At 45.2% G+C, this 21,311-nt stretch overlaps 1 protein-coding gene across 1 annotated transcript in view; it reads left to right on the forward strand.

The window, feature by feature from the left end:
- The window catches only part of SIN3A (SIN3 transcription regulator family member A), a 22,558-nt gene extending 3,841 nt beyond the window's left edge, over nt 1-18,717 (forward strand). The window contains 18 exon segments of the mRNA XM_010174077.2: nt 420-624; nt 626-703; nt 3,146-3,397; nt 3,985-4,137; nt 4,489-4,647; nt 5,953-6,042; nt 7,494-7,612; nt 9,661-9,871; nt 11,068-11,184; nt 11,908-12,146; nt 13,318-13,501; nt 13,685-14,258; nt 14,763-14,932; nt 16,024-16,197; nt 17,042-17,134; nt 17,458-17,552; nt 18,096-18,303; nt 18,487-18,717. Coding sequence (XP_010172379.1) covers nt 420-624; nt 626-703; nt 3,146-3,397; nt 3,985-4,137; nt 4,489-4,647; nt 5,953-6,042; nt 7,494-7,612; nt 9,661-9,871; nt 11,068-11,184; nt 11,908-12,146; nt 13,318-13,501; nt 13,685-14,258; nt 14,763-14,932; nt 16,024-16,197; nt 17,042-17,134; nt 17,458-17,552; nt 18,096-18,303; nt 18,487-18,717 — 3,352 coding nt within the window.
- The last annotated feature ends 2,594 nt before the right edge of the window (nt 18,718-21,311 follow it).

Genomic DNA, 21,311 nt, shown 5'->3' on the forward strand with positions numbered 1-21,311 from the left:
ACTCTGTCCTTCCTTGTGCAAAGTAACACACCTCTAACTGTAGTGTCAAAGCAGTTGTGTGCTTCCTTTTCTGAAAGTAAAATGCATTCCTTCATTTATACTAAATCTCTGCTTAGAGTGGGAGTTCACAAGTTCAGCCTTAATAGCTGATTCATCTGGCTGTCTGGTTGTCTGCCCGTTAATAATGGTCAGACTTGGGACTAGATCTCATGGGTATAAAATTCTGTCTGGGCTAATAAAATAATTCTAATGTCATTCTTAAGTTCAGTAGTGTATTTATAGGAATAAATTTTACATTGTTTCATAGCTTAGAGGTGATAAGGTAAAAAATCTAATCGCAAGTTCTTGTGTGGAGAACTTGGTGTACCACTGAAAGGGTCTTTGAGGATCGTGACATTTTGATCTTATTCCTTCTTCAGTATCGACACTCCGGGAGTGATCAGCCGCGTATCACAGCTCTTCAAGGGCCACCCAGACTTGATCATGGGTTTCAACACCTTCTTGCCACCTGGTTACAAGATTGAGGTGCAGACGAATGATATGGTGAACGTGACAACACCAGGGCAGGTTCACCAGATCCCCACTCACGGCTTGCAGCCCCAGCCGCAGCCACAGCCCCAGCATACAGTCGCAGCCTTCAGCGCAATCAACCCCAACACCAGCACAGCCAGCGCCACAGCCTCCGCCTGCCAAAATCAGTAAGGTGGGAGGCTTTGAATAACGTATGTCGACAACACGGGGATCCTGCTGCCTCCAGCTGAAACTGGTGGGGAGCTGGAGAGTGGAAAAGAAACTTCCACACTGCTTTTTCATAGTATTTGCAAACCTGCATGTGTTGCGCTTCTGCTGGATTAGTTTCTCCTTTTCAAACTTCCAGATATGTCTTAATTGATTTGACAATAATTCAGATAAGCCACCTTAAGGGTTTGGAAAGGCCTTGTTGTTTCAGTGGGGAACTGGAAGTTGCTCAGGGCAGCTGGTAAAATGTACGTGTGTTATTCAGGGAGTGATCCAGCAGCCCTGAGAAAAAGACCCCTGAAATGCATTTGACTGTGCAGGAAGAGCTTCCTAGTTAAAGTGCTGGGCATGTGTTGAACTGCCCACTTTGGTGTCTCTTGTCTCAGAATAAAAGTCCCAAGAAATTCCCCATAAAACTGCAGTCCTGATAAAGGTGTTGCTCTTGCTGCAAAAGATAGCTTGTGGTTCCAAATATTTTGGGTGATTAGGCCTTTGGAAGAGCTTGCTTAGTGATGTGGTAGATTCTGCATTGCTTGAAGTCTTGTTTTCAGATCAGGCACCTGTTGTAAAGAGTGGTCTAGTTCAGCCATCAGCAGGATGGATGCAGGGTGTTGGCATAATCAAAAGTGCAAGAGTTCAGGCAAGATGTTGCCTTTAGGTATCAGTTTGTGTGCTTGACACTGAGACCTTTGCGTAACAAATGGAATTTGACTCTCTGCTTTAGATATAATCCAGATGCTACTGTCCAACAGATGTATTTTTTGTGATTGAAAACAGAATAGGATGATGTAAGAGGCATTCAGGGAGCTTACTCCAGATGAAATATTATATAAAAATGTGGAAAGATTCGAGAGCCTCAGGGAGGGAAAGAATCCCCAAGGTTTCAAGGGTTAATCTCTAAACTGTACAATTAGCTAACAATTGGCTGGAAAAGGAAAAAAAAAATAAAAAGAATATGCATTTAGAGAGCAGAAGGATTTAAAATGTAGCAATAAGATGATCCCTAGACAAACATTGGTGGAACTTGCAACCTCCTGTTCAGAAATGGGGAAAAAAAAAAAAAAAGTGCAAAGTTTTTTTTTGCTTTTGCTTTGCAAAGCTGAAAACTGCAAAACTAAGGCATTCTGGAATTAATTTATCTGTGCCAGATTTCAAGGCTTTTCTCCAAAGCAGTAGTAGTACATGCTCTCCATGAAGAAGTAGCAGTCTCTTTCTCATGGCTGTGAACTAAGTGGTTTTCTGCCCGTGTCATCATCCTGCAAAGAATTGAACTATTTTTGCTGAAACTTTAAAATGAACCTGAGGGGCATGCTAGATATTTAGGTGAGATTTCCTTACCAGAGAGGAAAGTTATATGTAAGCAAGGCAGAATCTTGTAATGGGATGCTTCTGGCCATCCTAAGACAGTTATCTGCACTGTCAGGAGTGAAAACTCTGCATAATACATGTTTTGAAGTTTGGAAGGTGAGTGGAATGAATACTTCCTCTAGCATTTAAAATTGCTACCTCAAAAATGCTGCTAAATTTTCCTATGGCTGTTAAATGTCTAGTAAGAATATTCAAAATAATTACTCTGAGAGCCTTACCTGCCTGCCCTTTGTCGCAATATTGATCAAAATTCTAGTTTTCCCTAGCTGTTGCCTTGTTTTATGCATCCCAGAATTCTTCACTAGGGGCAAAATAACTTGCAGTGTTGGAGCAAGCCATACTTGTGCATTTTGGCTATGTTAAAAGTTTTGAGATAGTATATGTCTTTTGTCAGATTTCAGTCAAAAGCAATTAACAAAAACAGTGGTTAATAACAAGAGCTTGAATGGCCTGGCTGTTCTGTCTTCCCAATGAATTGTATTCTTTACTGGCCCACTAAATATGTATTTATTTGCTTTGGATAATAGTTTTCTTCTGCTTAGTCTATCTGTATTTGTGCTTCTGTTAATCTTTAAAACCCAACTCTGGCTGTGAAATGGTACTTCTTAATTTTGGCTCTTAACAGCAGTTTCTGCTTAGATGGCCACTAGGAAATGTTCAGTTTATGTTAATATTGTTAAATTTCCCTAGACAATATTTTCCCTGACAATATTTAATATTGTTAAAATTTCCTCGACCTGCGAAAGGAATAATTGTTTAGTAGCAGTTTAAAAAGACCAGTCTTTTAAGGAAGTGTAGCAAAAGTCATCCAGGGCAGGTATATGGGGAGAAGTTGTTTAACTGGATGTAGCAGCAGGAGATTTCAGGCAGTTGTGATGTTCCACCTCAGAGGTATCTCTATTGAATCCATGTTGTTGCACCGTTGGCATCAGATACTGGGTTGTTGCCTCTGGGGATGGTCCATACGTGGAATAAAAATGCCTTTATTCCAAACATAAAGAAATCTGCTAATTTCTAACATGACTTCTTTTCTTCTTAGCCATCACAGTTGCAGGCACATACTCCCGCCAGCCAGCAAACTCCCCCGATTCCACCGTACGCATCACCACGCTCGCCACCGGTCCAACCTCATACGCCTGTGACAATCTCTCTGGGCACCACACCATCCCTGCAGAACAATCAGCCTGTTGAGTTTAATCATGCCATCAACTATGTCAACAAGATCAAGAATCGGTTCCAGGGACAGCCAGACATCTACAAAGCCTTCCTGGAGATCCTACATACATATCAGGTGAGTGTTAACCATGCAGATTTGAGTATATGTCTGGTTATTTCTCTTTGTTGGCCGTGGGGAGCTAACTGTGTCTGTCTGAGACTTGTGTTTGGGTCTTCTGCTGGATTAGCATTGACCAGCAAGCTAAGCAGAATTCTTCCAAATTAGAAAATTATGCAGTGGCATGAAATAATAGATTTCAGTCCATCATCTTTGTTTGCAAGTGTCTGAAATGCCTTTTTGAAAATCATTTTTTCATGAACGTGGATCAGGGAGAGGCAACGTGGCCATAGTGCTATGTTAAAAATAAAGAAACCACTTCCTGGATCAGTGTATTACTAATCCAGGGCTGGTTGGGCATTTAGTATATATTTATAGTATATGTAAGTATATATATTTAATATAGATGTATATGTTAATTGTACTATCTGTAACTATACATACTATATTAATAGTACGATTCTTTACTTAAGATGCTGAGATCTTTGCTGTTTCATTCTTTATATCAGCAAGAGTTGTTTTGTTTTGTTTTATTTTTCTTTGTCACTTAAATAGTTTGTACATCCTTTCTTTTCTTCTGACACTTCTCCTCTTTCCTATGACAGAAAGAGCAGCGTAATGCCAAGGAGGCAGGAGGTAACTACACGCCGGCTCTGACGGAGCAGGAGGTGTACGCGCAGGTGGCTCGCCTCTTCAAGAACCAGGAGGATCTGCTCTCGGAGTTTGGGCAGTTCCTGCCTGATGCCAACAGCTCTGTGGTGAGTCGGCTCGGAGATAGACTGGAACTGAAATACCTAGCGGAAAACTGTTTCTGTGTGTAGCCAGAGTTCAGAAAAATATGCTTTTGCTGTTTGTTTCTTGGGGTTGGTTTTTTTTTTTTGGAGTGATCTTTTACTGAGTGTGGGAATGGGGTCAGGGTGATCAACTGTGTTTTCTGGCCATAACTTGTCTTTTAAATACAATCCCTTTGCCTAAAAGGGTTGTTCTAAGACTGCAATAAGCACAGTAAAATACATTGGTCATCTAGAGCTAGGAGGAGCAGGCATATTTTTTTGCCTGGATGTGTGGAACTCAGCTCTAATGATCTTATGGGTTTGTCTCTAAATAAGCTGTTAAGTAAGACAACTGCAGAGAAAGTGGAGTCAGTAAGAAATGATCACGGTGGCACGGTGAAGAAGCCACAGCTCAACAACAAACAGCAAAGACCCAACCAGAATGGCTGTCAGATCCGGCGGCATTCGGGAACTGGAGCAACCCCTCCAGTGAAGGTAAGAGCGTGTGCTGCTCGCTCAGTGTTCTTCCCAGGAGGCTGTGGCAGAGCGGGATGTGTTTTACGTGTCTGTGCGATGTTTTTAGTGGCACAGGCTGCAGCTTGAGAACATGGAAAGTAATGCTTACCTTTTAAGGAAACTCTTTGAAGTCCTTGTTCCTAAGTGCAAGGCTTTGTCTCCCATTTTCACAGACTGGTGGTGTTATCTGTACCTGAGGGAGGTAATAATTACTTTACTGGCTTGGGAAAAAGAGGGCTTTCCCCACTTTATTATGGTGCTGCAGAATGCGTGGGGATAGTTTTGTTGGTGAATAAAGCAGTATTGGGTGGTGAGGGGGAGATGTGGATTGTGGAGTCAAAAGTCACCGTAAAGTCATAAAATAAATTTGTCCAAAATTTGTAGCGGTGTTTCTAAGGCATGTGGGAAGATAAGCTGAGAGAACGATAAAGGTGTGCCTGAAAGCTTTGTAGTAGACTCAGAGCAGATACAGTGGAATCATGATTGCTCATCTTTCCTGTGATAAAGCGTCTAATACAATGATGAATGATAATTCTCTTAACAGAGTTTGCCCTTTTCAAATGACACACGTTTTGATAGAGTGAGGCTTTGTAGCGTGATAAAAATTGTCCTGTGGCCAGGTGGCTGAGTTTTTGTGCGTTAAGGATAAGTTTGCCTGCTTTATTTGAAGGTGGTGTATCTTGCTTTGTGATGAAAAGCATTAACAGACAGAATTGTATCATTTAAATCCAGTGATTTACTTCTCCTTCTGCTGTTTCTTCTCTTCAAATAAAGGGCAGCAAAATAAAACATATTTTGGAGGCAGCTTTCTGCCTTTCTGAGAATGTAGAGTGCAGTGCTGGCTTGCCTTTATCATGGCAAGATAAAGGACCTTGCAGTGGAATGCAAGAGAGAAAAAGAAATATGATAATTTTAGGGAGGTGTAAGACTTAAAGAACTGGGTGAGTGATAGGAAAAAAACATATTTATTTTGGTAATTTGCAAGCTAGTTATAAAAAGGAGATACACTGTAGCATCAAGCAACTAGTTGCAGAAAAGGACGCAACAGTGTATTAAAAATATTTGGATTTCTGTGCTACTGATTAGCCTTTAATAGATGAACTGGTGACACACTTTCATGCAAATTTCCTTCCAAAAAAGCCACCTTTCTTTTATTTGAAAGCAAATGGTGAGGTCAGGAAGCTGAAACCCTTGTGGGATAGATAATCAAAATATGGCAACTTGTTCTGCTGAAAAGCCCTTTTTTTTTCTTGCCTTTCTTTTTTTTTGTGTGTGTGTTAACAGAAGAAACCGAAGCTGCTTGGTTTAAAAGACCAGTCTTTGGCAGAAGCCAGCAAACATGGTGTGGGGACAGAATCTCTCTTCTTTGAGAAGGTGAGAAACAAGATCCAGAGAAAGCTGTCTCATGTCATTGCTTTATGTTCCTAGCATGTATCCATCCCAGTTTTTATTACAGTGAAGTATGTGATATATATACCACTCTGATAACACTTGTCAGCTTGACCTCAGGTGTATCGTGTGACTTCTAAATCAGATCCATTGAATTTTTGTAAAAGACTAGTAATCTTTTTTATGTGGATATTTGCGTCTTTTCCCCAAAGGTTGTTCTCCAGCTTTTCACCCGCTGCTGATGCAGTTTATTTGCAGGAATGGGAATTTTTTTCCTGTAAAGCACACTCCAAATTTTTTTCACCTTTATGAAATCCTGCTACAACTGCTGATGTGTGTGGCGTGTCTTGCTGTGTTGGCACAGCTTGCTGTACCCGTCCGCAACCAGCTGCCTGCAGTGTGGGAGCTCAGTTTACAAAGCAGCTGATTCATGTTGACATTTGGGTTTATTTTTTTACCTGAGAGATGAATCTAATTAATTGCACAGTTGTTACCTGTTGCTGGCTTACCACACAGAACAAATGAAGGATATGTGGGGTGTTTCCAAGTGATACCTTGGTGTCTTCCCTAAGATGGCCATACATTTCCTTATGGCTCAGAGGGGAGTATATAGTGAATGTAAACAAGCCTTTTAAGTAATATTCATGTGTTGATGAAAGTCTTGGTTGCTCCCTGATGATATGGTGCATTTTACAGCATGTTGTAGACCAGCTAATGGTAACTGGGAATCAATCTATTGCTCGGAGGACGCGTAGGTGTTAACATGAGTAAATCTAGAAATCCCTGCCGTAGAATTATAACTGTAATGACGAATATCTTAATGGTGATAGATCTCCATCTGATGCATAGATGTTAACTGTTCTCCTGGGAAAGGTAATGGTGTTGGGATGAATTGTTCAGTTTCCTTGTGCTGTGAAGATAAGGGTTACAGAAGCTGGATTACCTGTGATAACCCATGCTGTAACATGGGCAGAGACTCGAGCGGTGTTACCCAAGGCACAGCTCTCTTACCCCTGCTCCCTACTTGCAATATTCTCTGGTGTTTAAAGGCAACCTGGGTGGGTTTGTGGTGCTGCAGTTACAACTGGCATTGTCCACGATTCCAGCATTTCGTAATCCAGCTGTTAGGGAGCTCTTTGAGGGATTTCATGCTTCACTGCAATGCCTTTCTTCAGAGTAACACACCGGCTGCTGATGTTGCAGGGGGTACTCAGCACGGAGATGGCTCACGTCAATATCTGTTTGTCTGACCCTGTGTATGGGGCAAGTTATCCTCTTTTCAGCTCACTTAAAGATTTGCTTTCTCATTCCATATGTCATCTCCATGCTTTGGTGGGATGCATAGTGTTGAAGCCAGGTCTCCTGGACAGCGATAGCATGCACAGCTTGATCTCACCCTGACAGCAATTGTTTTCCTCTTTTCTTCTCTCTCTAAGGTCCGCAAAGCTCTGCGTAGCACAGAGGCATATGAAAACTTCCTTCGCTGCCTGGTTATTTTCAACCAGGAGGTGATCTCCCGGGCAGAGCTCGTGCAGCTGGTTTCTCCATTCCTGGGGTAAGTGGAGCCCATTTCCTTACCTGAGGTGAGAAGTTTAGTCCACCTGGTCTGTTTCTGTTGCAAAGCCAGGAAAGAAACGTTCACCTTTGTGGTTGTTCAGAGGAGTGTGTCTCGTGTGGTTGCATGGTACAGAGGAGGAGGAATGCCACTCTGGGAGCCGGGTAGTGGTTTCTTGGGCTGCAAAGTACATCTGAGATGGAGACCCTCTGCACTGCTCACTTCCTCTGCTGTTGGTTGGCTCAACTTTTATCTGGATAGCCTGCCAATGCATAGTTGTCTGACCACTAAATGACTGCACAAGTTGCTTCTGTGGCAGTGCATTCTCTGATCTCGTGTTCCCTCCAGCTCGGCCTGAGTGTCACAAAGGTGCATGGTAAGGTACGGGCAGGAAGATAGTAGAAGTTCTTGGAAGCCCTTCAAGTGGCTAGTACTATGCAGGTGCCATGTACTTTAGACTTTCAGACTTTTCCTTTATTGGAACATAACAATAAGGGACCTGCTTCAGTTTTCTTTCCAACTTCATGTTCTTCTGCACTGCCCTTTTCTATTCATTATCCAAGAGGAGGTGAGAAAGGGATTCCTAGCTATGTCTTGGCAGGCAGGCAGCATTCAAGAGCAGCGCCGGTACTGCTTGCTGTGTTTCTTCCTTTTTCAGAAGAGCAAACTGAATTATTTAGCAGCCTGTTATTGCAGTCTCTTGTTCTGGAATCACAGATTACTTCATTTGAGAAAAGATTGACTGTAAAAAAAGAGAGTGCTGATATAAACTCTGTAAAATTTCCAAAAAGCATCTGAATTTTGTCATGAAGCCAAAAATTATAAGGAATACTGTAGTTTAAATAGGAATTATGTCTTCCATAAATACCAGTAGTGTACAGAACAACTCTGTATTAATCAACTAGAACCAACCAATATCCTCTCAATAACTTTAGGCAGCAAGATTAATGTTCCTTCTTCCTGTGAACTGAGTTCCTGGTTCCAAGAAAAAAGGTGATAGCAATGTAAATTGGGTTCAGGACCCCATTACACTTGTGCTGTGCAAAGAAACTGCCCCAAGGAGCTTCCACTCTCTCCGTAGCTCAACTGGAATTAGTCACGCATCAGCAGGATGCTACCTTTAGCTAAGAAAAGTGGAATATTCAACAAAAATTCTGGATTTCTCCCATCTACCGTCTGTGCTCCTAGCTGCAAGGGTGAAAATCTGTATTGGGAAAGGTATAATACAGTTTTCTTATTCTGGTGTTGTACCTTATCTTCTGTCATGTAATGAAAAAGCAATGAATGAGCAGTGATTCAATTAGCCTCAATAGCAGGTTCCATTCCTCGTATTGCTGGAGCTTTGCATGAGATAAGAGGAGTTGAACAGATGCAGTATTTCAGACTAATAAATTCTTCAGAAAACTTTTCTCTACAAGCAGGCGAACTTGGGCCTCGCAGGCAAAGGCTTCTTCATAGTTTGTGCTGGTCTGCGCGGTCTGGGGAGGCAGCACTGGCTGAAGCAATTGCTCAGCACTGAAACCTTTTGCTGTGTAGTTACAGAACCGCTTTTCAGTTTCTTCTGGCTACTTTTGGAAAGGAAAGGTCTGTTACAAGATTAAGAACATTGACAAACAACTAGGAATCTGGCCTGGGTTTGCTACCGGGATAGTTTGGGAGACCTAGATGTGAGCCTGCAGTGAAAGCTGCAGCTGCTTTTCCTCGCTTGTCATTTGTCTCATGGGGACTGTACCCACAAGGCGTGTGGAGGATGTATCGGTGCTTGTCTGTGTATCCCTGGTGATATGAGGGGGTAATGCTAAAACACCTTAGTTGCACTGAGAGAGAAATCCATCACCTGATCGACAAACAGGTACTTGCTCCCCGTTTGATCAGGCTCTGTGGAAGTGGGATTGAGCAGAGAGGAGTCCTCTCACCAGACTGATAATTCAGAGGGGTCTTCTTGGACACAGTCTGTCTGTAGCACTCCACTGTAGCCTCAGTGTCACAACTCAGCACTGTTGGATTTCTATTTAGCTAGTTTTTCACTTTGTTCATTTTATTTTTAGGAAATTCCCAGAGTTGTTCACTTGGTTTAAAAACTTTCTGGGGTATAAAGAGTCTGTTCACATGGAGACATATCCAAAGGAGCGGGCTACCGAGGGGATTGCCATGGAGATAGACTATGCCTCCTGTAAAAGACTGGGCTCCAGCTACCGAGCCTTACCCAAGAGTTACCAGCAACCCAAGTGCACGGGGCGGACTCCACTGTGTAAAGAGGTAAGATACTCTTGGATGGGAATTGTGTGACAGAGGAAGGCCACCTCAGAGGGATGGAGCAAGGATGAGCTGGGCAGGACAGGATGGGGAATTTACTTTGTATCCCTGTGCTATGCTAAAAGGGTTCTTGGGGATGTTGGGACACGTCTGCTCTCGTACAGCTGCGTTGTGCTGCTGCCTGCACCCTGGAACTGGGGGCATGGAGCTGGGGCCAGGCAGGTGCCTGGTTAGCACTGATCCAGCACTGAGCTGTGCGGCTCCCACAGCCAGGCGTGTGTGGGCCTCGGGATCATCACAGGACGCGTCAGAGCCCCAGAAATCCCTTCCCTGGATGAATGCAGTCAGCAGTGGCACCCGCAACAAATAGCGAGGAAGTTGCTGTTTGGGAACATCACATTTTTTGTGTCCTTACACTCCTTCAGAGATGAGGGGGGGAGAATGTGGGTGACCAAGTCACACAGGTAGCAGTGGTGACAGGTGTTCAGCTGAAGCAACAGCAAGATAGTGAAAACAATCTGGGCAAGAGACAGTTGCAAGTTTTTTACTCTAAGTCCTGACGTGTCTCTGAAAAGTGTCTTTTCTTCTTGTGAGAATCTAATGACTCAGGTGTTCATGCTTTGGGTTTATGATAACTAGGCCTGACTGTCAAAACTGCCTGCCAAAATCCTTGCTTCTTTGCCTTTGGCCTCTTTGAGGTTTTTTTTTAATGTTCTGTTCCTGTTTTGGAGGTGGTGAAAGCTGCAGGTGCTCAGCTGCTTTGTCAGGAAAGGTGTTGCTGGGGTATGGATTTATATTCCAAATTAGCCTTATTTGGAGGTAGAAACCACATACTGTCTAACGGTCATGTCTGACGTGATGACCACCCAGTGTTGTTGATGATGAATCACACACACCATGAACCAGCTGGTTGCAGTTGACTAATCCAAAGTAACAGAAAAGCTCTGTTTGCCTTTCTTTTTTTCTTTTCTTGCAAGTTTTTTCTCACAGCTCCAGCTAATGAATTTTTCAGACTGCCTGGATGTTTCGGTTCTGGCTGTTTGAGGTTCTCTCCTGGAGCTTAGTGGTGTCTTGGCTTTGGAAGGGACACACAATTTTTGCAACTGAGGAATTAGATCTTCCCATCAGAAGTCTGGGCTCAGAGGTGGCCGAGTGTGACTCCTTTGGAAGACTGACCATGGCTCTTGTCTCCCTCAAAGGTTTTGAACGACACCTGGGTCTCTTTCCCGTCGTGGTCTGAAGACTCCACATTTGTGAGCTCCAAGAAGACACAGTATGAAGAGCACATCTACAGGTGTGAGGATGAGCGTTTCGAGGTAAATTGCCTTTTCTTGATTCATGTGTCAGAAAGCTTGGGGTTCTGTGAACAGTTAATGATCTGTATATAATTACACCTTTAATGCTGCTTCTTAGAATCTGTTTATATTTTGTCAATTACCTGGTTTTTTGGATAAAAGCTTGTGCTCTCTTAATGCAAGAAGCAATGGCTGCCTAACCACCTCTTGCTCCAAGCTACCACCCCTGCCTCTCACTTTTTGTGCAAAGCTCTTTGTTCACACTGCTCCAGATGAAATTGTTCAATGGCCAGCATATAATTAGTGCATCTTTTCTGTTCTTACTGCCCACGTTGTGCAGGAGAACATGCATTCCCCTGTAATAATCTGAAAAGCGATACCTTCAGGATGTTAAATGATTGACATCTTGACTTGAAATGGAAGTTAGCTTGGCAATTACCTGAATACGCTCAAGATTTGGCACGTCCTCTTGTAGAGTAACTGTCAATTGTATTCTATTCCCAGGTGTAAAATGTAATTTCTGAACAGTATCATTCTGGTAGCCTTTAAATTCTTACGCAGTATTATCTAGGTAGCAGATGAAATATAATTGGATTGTTTTAGAGCAGCCAAACATGGGAACCACTGCTCAAGTATACCTTGTTAAACATGCACGGCTTCTTGTTTCATGTCATTTAAATGGTAGTGTCTGTGAAGTATCATGTTTTATCTATTCAACGATGGCTAATGCACCGTTCACTTCAGCTGGATGTTGTCTTGGAGACCAACCTGGCAACAATCCGCGTCCTTGAGGCAATCCAAAAGAAACTCTCGCGCTTGTCTGCCGAGGAGCAGGCCAAATTCCGGCTGGACAACACTCTGGGTGGCACTTCAGAGGTGATCCACCGCAAGGCTCTCCAGAGGATATATGCTGACAAAGCAGCCGACATCATCGATGGACTTCGGAAGAATCCGTCCGTGGCTGTTCCCATTGTCCTGAAAAGGTACTGGCGGCTCTAGCACTGTTCCTTGGGGGCTCTGCTGAAGGTTAACGCGCCATATGTGATCCAGATTTATGTAAAAGTAGCTAATTCCTGACCCCAAAGGCTGTGACCTCCACAGGGCTGTAAACTAAGAAATGTGTTTTATTTTCTGGTCAGTTGCTGTATTTCATAATAATCACCTAGAAAGGGGGAATTATCCTTCTGAAACAAAAACCTTAAGCTCAGCTGGAGGGATGTAGAGCTTTTGTTTTCTCCTCTTAAACCTTGTTTCTTCCTTGGTGTCAGCATCGTGTGTAAGATGAGGAAACTATATTGTGTGGATTGTTCCAGGGCTAAATTTGATCCCTTTCCAAATCCCACGGCTGTACATGACCTTGAGCTCAAGTTGTGGTGGCTGTGCTACCCTCGTGTTCCCAACCTGGTTTCTGTTGTCAATCTTCCCTTCCTCAGTCAAGAAAAGAGAGTGGATGCTACAGCTCCTTGGGGGAGCTTGAGGAGATGTGTAAGCAGAAGGTATTCTTCCCTGACCGCTTCTCATGTCTGTGGGACTGTTGGTCCTGTGTCTCAGGACTCTGAGAGCTTGGGATACCTACAAGGTCATAGTTTCTCCACCCTGCTGCAAGGACACTCTTCCTGTGAGCTGAATCTTGAGCTGCATTGGAGGTACTTGTGAGAGAGAGTTGAGGTTGAGGAGTCCATTCCCAGGAAGCTCAGGTGTCTATGCTACAGGGCGATAACTTTGTTCATTCAAACTAAGCTGCCCCTTTCACCAGCTGGAGCTGCACAACTTTCTGGGGATTTCTGAGAGAGCTGGGCCAACTCTCGTGACTCTCCCATCCCTTTAGCCCCTCTCCCTGCTGCGGACAGCGGGACTAGAGGGCGGTTAAGCCCTCCAGCTGTCCTGGCATGCTGCAAGGGGAAGCACAGCAAGCCTTCAAGCTACTTTGTTCCTGAGCTGTGTTATGTAGCTGTGAGAGAAGCCTGGAGGGGTTTATTCAGAAGAGCATGTGCAGAGTGCCCCTCCTGTAAAGCATAAATGGGACAGCTTTCATTTATGTGCATTTTATAAGGAGTTCAGATCTTCTCAGCACTGGCCAGGAGCCATGGGCTTAGGTTTTCCTTACATGCTCAGAGTAGACCTTTTAACTCACCCTTGTTTTCTTGATCCAAGGTTAAAGATGAAAGAGGAAGAGTGGCGAGAAGCTCAGAGAGGGTTTAATAAAGTCTGGCGAGAGCAGAATGAGAAGTATTACCTGAAATCCTTGGACCACCAGGGCATCAACTTCAAGCAGAATGATACCAAGGTCCTGAGGTCAAAGAGTCTTCTCAATGAGATTGAAAGCATCTATGATGAGGTAAGGTGGTCACCAAGAGTTTCCTTCCCTCAAACTTATGTACTTTGCAAGTGCAGTTTCAGTTCCTGTTCCTCACCACTTGATGAGAGGGGAAGTCTGCACCACTGGCAGGGCTTTCTGAAAGGACGTTGGGTGGAGAGAGGTATTTGGGACTAATTTTTGTGCTGTTTTTCTCATTTGTAGAGGCAAGAGCAGGCTTCAGAAGACAATGCTGGAGTCCCCACAGGCCCACACCTATCACTAGCCTATGAAGACAAGCAGATCCTGGAAGATGCCGCCTCTCTCATCATCCACCATGTGAAGCGGCAGACAGGAATCCAGAAAGAGGACAAGTACAAAATCAAGCAGATCATGTATCACTTCATTCCAGACCTGCTGTTTGCTCAGCGAGGTGAACTCTCAGATGTGGAAGAGGAGGAAGAAGAGGAAATGGATGTGGACGAAGCTACTGGGGCTGCAAAAAAGCACAACGGTGTGGGGGGCAGTCCTCCCAAAACCAAGCTGATGTTCAACAACACGACGGCCCAGAAGCTGCGGGGCATGGATGAAGTCTACAATCTCTTCTACGTGAACAGCAACTGGTACATATTCATGCGGCTGCATCAAATCCTGTGCTCGCGGCTGCTGAGGATCTGCACCCAGGCTGAGCGGCAGATCGAAGAGGAGACGCGAGAAAGGGAGTGGGAGAGGGAAGTGCTGGGCATAAAGCGAGACAAGAGCGACAGTCCTGCCATCCAGCTGCGACTGAAGGAGCCTAGTGAGTGGTTTTGGTGGGAGGCTGGGGAAGAAAGGTGCTTCTATCTGTAGCATGTTGACAGGGCTTGTTTGGTTTCTTCAGGCATGTTACAGTGGTGACCCTTTAAGATGGAGGGGAATCTCTCTTCTGTTATCCCTGGGCAGCACTGAATGGGAGGGAGGAGATGGGAAGGTATGGGAGACGCAGGACTCAAATTGCAGAACAGTAATAAGCAGCAGTTATTTCATAAGGGCTTTTATTTTATGCTTGCACATCTAAAGCATCCGTGAGTTCCCTAACTAAAAGCTTTTTAAAAACTCTTTCAGAAAGAAAAGCCTCATGGGAGGAGGCTAGAGGTTGAAAGCAAGAGATTATGAAAGTACTTGAGGCCTTAAAAGGACTCATTTAATTGTCTGTAAAAGACAAATTCAAGCCTATTCCAGTAACTCTTCAGCTTTACTGGTAGTCCAAGGACTGAAACTCCAAGCGTGGTGTGTTCATCTCTCCCATTCTCTCTTGTTGCAGTGGACATCGATGTTGAGGATTATTACCCAGCCTTCCTGGACATGGTGCGCAATCTCCTGGATGGGAACATGGACTCGTCACAGTACGAGGATTCTTTGCGTGAGATGTTCACCATTCACGCCTACATCGCCTTTACCATGGACAAGCTGATCCAGAGCATCGTTCGACAGGTGACTGCTCGCAAAGCCTGGGAGGTGGATGCTCTGGGGTTGAGATAGTAGCTGGGTTGGTTGCTGCAGTGAGAGCCCAGGCCCACGTTGGATGGGGAGTTTTGTATGCCTAAATGGGGAATTTCAGGGGTAAGCAGGTAAATTCTGGATATTTTTTAACCCAGCTCTAAACTGATTTAAAGAGACATGATAAAAGGTAATTTCTGCTGTATTTAAATTACTGAGAATATCCTCTCTCTGCATATAGAGTTCTCCCTTTGTTTTCCAGAAGTTTTAAGATGTAGGTACTCAATCTCAAAGTATCTCCAGAGTTCATCTTGCTTTAACTTTGGCAAAAGAATGAAACGGCATATAAATAATTTCTTCCCTTTTCAACAGTGTTGTAGGAGCAGTGCATGCCTTTTCTGAAAAGCTTTGTCTCTTTTATCTGGCCGAGAAGCTCATTTTGGCTGTTAAAGTCTGTTCCTTTTATTGGGCTGGTAGGAAGAGTGTGTGACCGAGGGAAAAATTCTTCATGTGCTTTTTTGTAGTGTAAAGAACAAAAACAGACACAAGGGGCTGGGGGTGCAATGGCTTGAAAGGCTTTTCCTCTTTCAGAAGGGTAGAGCTGCTTTTCAGAAGCCCTGTACTTCAATCCAGAGATTAACTGAATTCAGAAGACAGTCAAGCGACTTTTGATTTTTTTTAACTTGTACAAAATAAGGATTTGATACTAAATCTCCCACCCCTCTCCTCAGACACAGCAGCAGCCCCTTGCTGTGGAAGGGATATACTGTGTCATGGTGCTCTAGCCCTTCCTCCCCTGCTGCTGATCAAGATGTACCCGTAGGTTTTCTTTGAGTAGCTGTACTTTGGTACATGCTATTTTTTTTAAAAGATACTGTGTTTTTTTCACATAGCACCAGAGATCATCTGCAACTGGAAGCAGCTACTAAAAATGTAGCCTTAAACTCATGCTTTTTCAGCCTTTTTTTTTTTTTTTTCCTTGGACTTAAACCCATGGTTACAACTTTGTTTCTTTCTGTTCTGGTCCTATGGGCATGTAGCAAACTCCCTGATGAACACCTTCTCTTCCTTCTTCTTTTCTGCAGCTCCAGCACATAGTGAGCGATGAGATCTGTGTGCAGGTAACAGACCTCTACCTGTCAGAGAACAACAACGGAGCAACAGGAGGTCTTCTCGCTTCCCAATCTTCTCGTACTCTTCTGGAGGCCGCCTACCAGCGCAAAGCTGAGCAGCTCATGTCAGAGGAGAACTGTTTCAAGGTAAAGCCGGGCTGCAAACTGCGCTGTAAAAGCAGCAAGCAGTGAGGGGGATGCCTTTTTAAGAAGAGGGAGGCACCAGTCCTTTAAAAAAGGTGCATGCAAGAGCCATGTGGCCTTTCTGTAGCTCTGAAACTTGAAAGTTTTGGTGGCATGTCCCCAGCTTTTGGCATATAGGTTAGTGCTTCTGTAAGGGCTTCTTGGAAATTAGATTTCAAGGAGAAATATATTTCCTGGCACAGCAATGAATATAATTTCCCTTGTGCTTCACGGTGCCTTTGGGTCGTATCATATTGACGATAGGATGCTTTGCTGTCACCGGTTTTAATTTGTTCAGTCAAACTCTCACATTTCTCTTGTGTCTCAAGGTTTGTCAACTGTGGAGAGATCTGCTTATAGTGACTGGGCAGTAAATCATTGCTGACTGCATACATTGCTAAATAAACCTGGTGCACTGTGCTAATTAAATCCATACTTCCTTTGCCTGCAACGCAGGAAGTGGTCAGGCTCTTTCTGAGCAAGAACAGTACTTTGGATAAAAGCCTGTGTGTATAATCTCTCTTCCTTTGCCCTCAAACTTACTTTGGGGGCTCAAGAAAGATCCGTGCCACTCCAAAAACAACAGCAACAACAAAATATTTTAAAAAGCTTTAAAACTTGCCTGTTTCTCAAAGATTGTGCAGTTTGGTTAGTGTTTTCCCTTTGCTGTCAGGCATGTGGGAAGCACAGCTTTTTTCCTTAAAACTATGTGAACTTGCTTTGTTCTCCCTTTTCCCCAGCAAGAAGTGGAGGGGTTTTTTTCTATTTGAAACCTCTTACTGAAGTCCCTTCTGCCTCTTCTTTACAGCTGATGTTCATTCAGAGCAGAGGTCAAGTTCAGTTAACCATTGAACTGCTGGACACAGAAGAGGAGAACTCTGATGACCCTGTAGAAGCAGAGGTAAGAGCAGCTTGTCCAGAGAGCTGGCTGTGATGGTCGAGGGTGCACTGGACGAGGATGTCCAGTTGACTGCTGTTGTGGCATGTTAGCGCAAGATAAAGAAACATCAGGGACACACCGTAAAGCTTTCAGTGATGGGAGTAGGCAAAACCCTCAAAACCAGATAGAGAAATGTTGTACCTGCCTTTTTGGGAATAACATACATGGAGCCTTCAAAGGTGACCTTGTGTTCATCTGTATAACTTCCAGCTTAGCCTCTTTAACTGTCCCATGTTGTTTGGTGAGAAGGCAGTGGCTGATCTCTGTTCTGTGCTCACTTCCAGCGCTGGTCAGACTACGTGGAGCGGTACGTCAACTCTGATTCTACCTCCCCTGAGCTCCGCGAGCACTTAGCTCAGAAACCAGTCTTCCTGCCGAGGTGAGTGGCCAGGCTGTGCCGTAAACCCTACCTCACGGGCTGTAACTGGCTGAGAGTGACTGTGCTCCATCACAGTGCTGGGCATTCAGTCTTGCCTGTAGTTCAATGCTACAACAGAAGCTGTCACCCTGGCAGCGTGGTGTAGAGTCGCCCTAAAAGCCTGTGGGTCCACCCTAGGCTCCTGCTTTCCAGTGACTGAAAGGTGGCATGGTCCACAGGTGGGGAGAGGGTGAGGGCTGGTGACTCACCAGGTTGTTTTTCCAGCAGTCCTGCCTTGGCTTACAGGAACCTTCACCTGAAAACAGCGGGTGCCATGTCAGGGCTTTTCATAAGCAGGGAGGAGTTGATGGCACAATAACCATGATTTCAGAAACAAGATAAACCCAGCGGGCTGACTTGTTGTAGGGATCTGAATGACTGCAAGGGGCAGTTGTGCTCCCACGCTGTTTGCCAGGCTTTTGAGGCGCTGGCACAGATCTACCAGCTACATCTGCAACCCCAGAGGGTAAGCACTAATTCCAAGAGGGATTCTCTGGTTTGCAGGAATCTGAGGCGGATCCGTAAGTGTCAGCGTGGTCGGGAGCAGCAGGAGAAGGAAGGAAAGGAGGGAAACAGTAAGAAGTCCATGGAGAACGTGGAGAGCTTGGACAAGCTGGAGTGTAAATTCAAACTGAACTCCTATAAGATGGTGTATGTGATCAAGTCAGAGGATTACATGTACAGGAGGACCGCTCTGCTGCGTGCTCAGCAGGTAGGAGCAAGCTGAAGGACTGGGGTGGGCAGCTGGGGTTTCCCGGGACCTCCTGCTCCCAAAGGTCAGGTGGGGAGAGTCAGATGAAACGTCCTTGGGGATCCCTATCGGTAACGTTCAGCAGTCTTTGTGTTGCCAGGAGGATGGTGCGCCTTTTTCTAACACCTCTTCCTGTTTCTGTAGTCCCACGAAAGGGTGAGCAAGCGGCTGCACCAGCGGTTCCAGGCCTGGGTGGACAAATGGACCAAGGAGCATGTGCCCCGCGAAATGGCAGCCGAGACAAACAAGTGGCTCATGGGCGAAGGGTTGGAGGGCTTGGTGCCCTGCACCACCACCTGTGACACAGAGACCCTGCACTTTGTGAGCATTAACAAGTACCGTGTCAAATACGGTACGATATTCAAGACACCCTAAAACTCCCGCGGGGCGAGGGAGGAGCCCGGGAGATTGTGTGTGTGCGCGCATCAAGGAAAGGAGGAAGACGCCTTTCTCCCCTCACTGTGTATCTCCGTAACAACATGGCCACTTGACTAGTGCGTGGCTGGTACAACCTGTCACCAGCGGGATTCCCCTGCAGGGACACGGATCTCCGCTGGCGCCCACTGGGACCGCGGGCCACCGGCCCTTTGACTTCGGCACGCGTCCCCGGAGGGTGGCAAGGACCCTTCTCTGAACTGAGCCATCCCAGAGAAACTCATCGAGCTCATACACACCAGCAGTGTTGAGGATTTGAGTCCCCGGAGGGCCCCGAGTGGCAAGGGAAGAGAACCGGAGGCTCTCCACGACCGGACCGCTTGGATGTGTCCCGAAATTCCCCAGGTGCCTGTCGCGACTGGATTCTCCTCCCCAGCGGCCGGGCTCCTGCGTGGGGCCATGGGGCAGCCCGACCCCACCTCATGGAGCGGACCCCTCGCCTCCCTCCCAGGCTGGACTCACCCCGTGCAGATCGGTCTGTCCTTTCTAGTGCCAGTGGAACTGTTTATTTTATTTTAAGTTTTTTTTTTGTTTGTTTTTGTACCTGCTTGTTTACTAGTCTTTCCTAGTGCCATGCACCAGCTTTTCACACACATGTACGTACACACACACAACAGAGAACAACACGATTTTAACATGTTCCCTTCCTTTTTTGTAAATAAATGTACAAATTGTCAATTTTTTTGTTTGTTTTGGGTTTGTTTTTTTTTTTTTTTTAATTAAAGGAAGTATGCTTGATGTGCTAGCATAACTGTACTAGCTTCTTGTGTACCATAGTACCAGGTGGCCTGAGAATTAGTACCAACAGACAGACCAACGGAGGCGTTTATTACACTTTTTACCAAAGGGAGTTATCATTGTAGTGCTTTTGTGTGGAAACTTTTTTCTCCTTTTTTTGTAAATAAAAATAATGTCTTTGTTCTTAACTGGAGGAAGATGCTCGCTCACCCCCAGCCTTGTTCCTGGTCTGAAAGGCACTGTGCATCATGCAGCTTTTGGGGTGGCAAAGGAGGGCGGAGGGAGGGAAAACTGACCATTTTATGTGATTGGCTTCACCATCTGAGAGGAGAAAGCAGCACGTGTGTGTGTTTTGTGGTTAACACAACCGAGGTGTAAGCAGTCTGTTAAGATATATAAATATATATAAGTTTTAATTTTTTAAAAATTTGTTTTTTTCCTGGTGGGTAATTTTTATCCACCTAGTCTTCCAGCTCCAAGGACCTTCACTTTTGGGAAGTGTTGCCGAACTATTTAGCTGGGGTTGATTGCGCTGATGTATTTTTTCCCTCTCAGTATTGGAGAAAAGCATCATCTGAAGTACCAAACCAGTATTTGACAGAGCTGCTCTGCGTGTGTGTGTGCAGTGTGTGTGAGAGAAGGGACAGGGGTGGGGTGGGTCTCTGTGCATTTAATAAGTGAATCCACATATGGGTTATATATTTTTTTAAGTATAGAATTTTAGCGCTGGCAGATATTTAAAACACAGGGGAAGATTCTGATTTAAAAAAAACAAAAGAAGTCTGCACGGACTTTTTAAGCCACGACAGACACAACTGCACTGTCTCTCCTCCTCAAAGGAGGCAGCTTTCCTTGCACAAACTCACGCTGCCAGTCCCAAGCACCTCAAATGGCTTCCCTTGTCCCTGGCTGGGGAGACGGGAGTAGGGGCTTTGCTGTTGCTTAAGCATTTCCCAGGGGTTTATTTTTCTAAGACAGCAGGTTTTCTTCTCCTGGCACCAGAGCTCCCCTCCTTTCCATGCTCCCGGAACAGGACAGATGCCTCAGCAGAGAGCCAGGGTGGAAGTGTGAGGCCTGCTGATGTGCAGCAGGCAGATCTTGAACAGGAGCCTCCTATGGAGAGAAGGAAAGAGAGGGAAGAGCTCAGCAGGGAACAGTCACAGTTTACCAGCAATACGTAACCCATCTCGTTTCTTCGTCATAACCGGGCAGGAAGGGGCTCTTGCGTCTCCTCCGGTTTCAAGGGCTCCATGTGTGCTCCCCCCACTCTCTTCCCCCCCCTTATTTTTCCTATTGTACGCTCAGGGTGAGCCAGAAGCTAAAATCTTGGGGGATTTAGACTTTTGACTGGCTTGGAAGTAACAGCTGCTGCTCGGTGGGTGTCCTGTGCCAGGAGTCAGTGCCTGCATGTTGGTCCCTGGCCCCAGGACAGGCGGCAGGGAGAGAAGAGCTCTGCCTTGGACGGCTGACTGCCCTCCCTCTGATGTGCCAGCTCTGCTCCCAGCCTGTACAATGACAGAGGTTGGGTTATTTTATTTACTTCTTTTTATTTGAACTTGCCTTTTGTATTCTGTAACGTGATCCTGGGCCCACTCTCCGTGTGGTTTCTATACGAATGTTGTACGCTGGACTGTAGTGTGGTGTTGCCATTAAAACATCAGGGTTAATCGCTGCGTTACAGATTTTTCCGTCCTGATCGTACACAGTGAAAGCTTCTGAGGGAGAAAGGGGGCTGGAGATGAGAGGTGGATGGAGAGACGACTCACGCCTCTGCTCCGGTTCTGCCGCTGGTTCCC

Source organism: Antrostomus carolinensis, unplaced genomic scaffold (assembly GCF_000700745.2).
Source record: "Antrostomus carolinensis isolate BGI_N321 unplaced genomic scaffold, ASM70074v2 scaffold25078, whole genome shotgun sequence".
NCBI classification, from domain to species: Eukaryota; Metazoa; Chordata; class Aves; order Caprimulgiformes; family Caprimulgidae; genus Antrostomus; species Antrostomus carolinensis.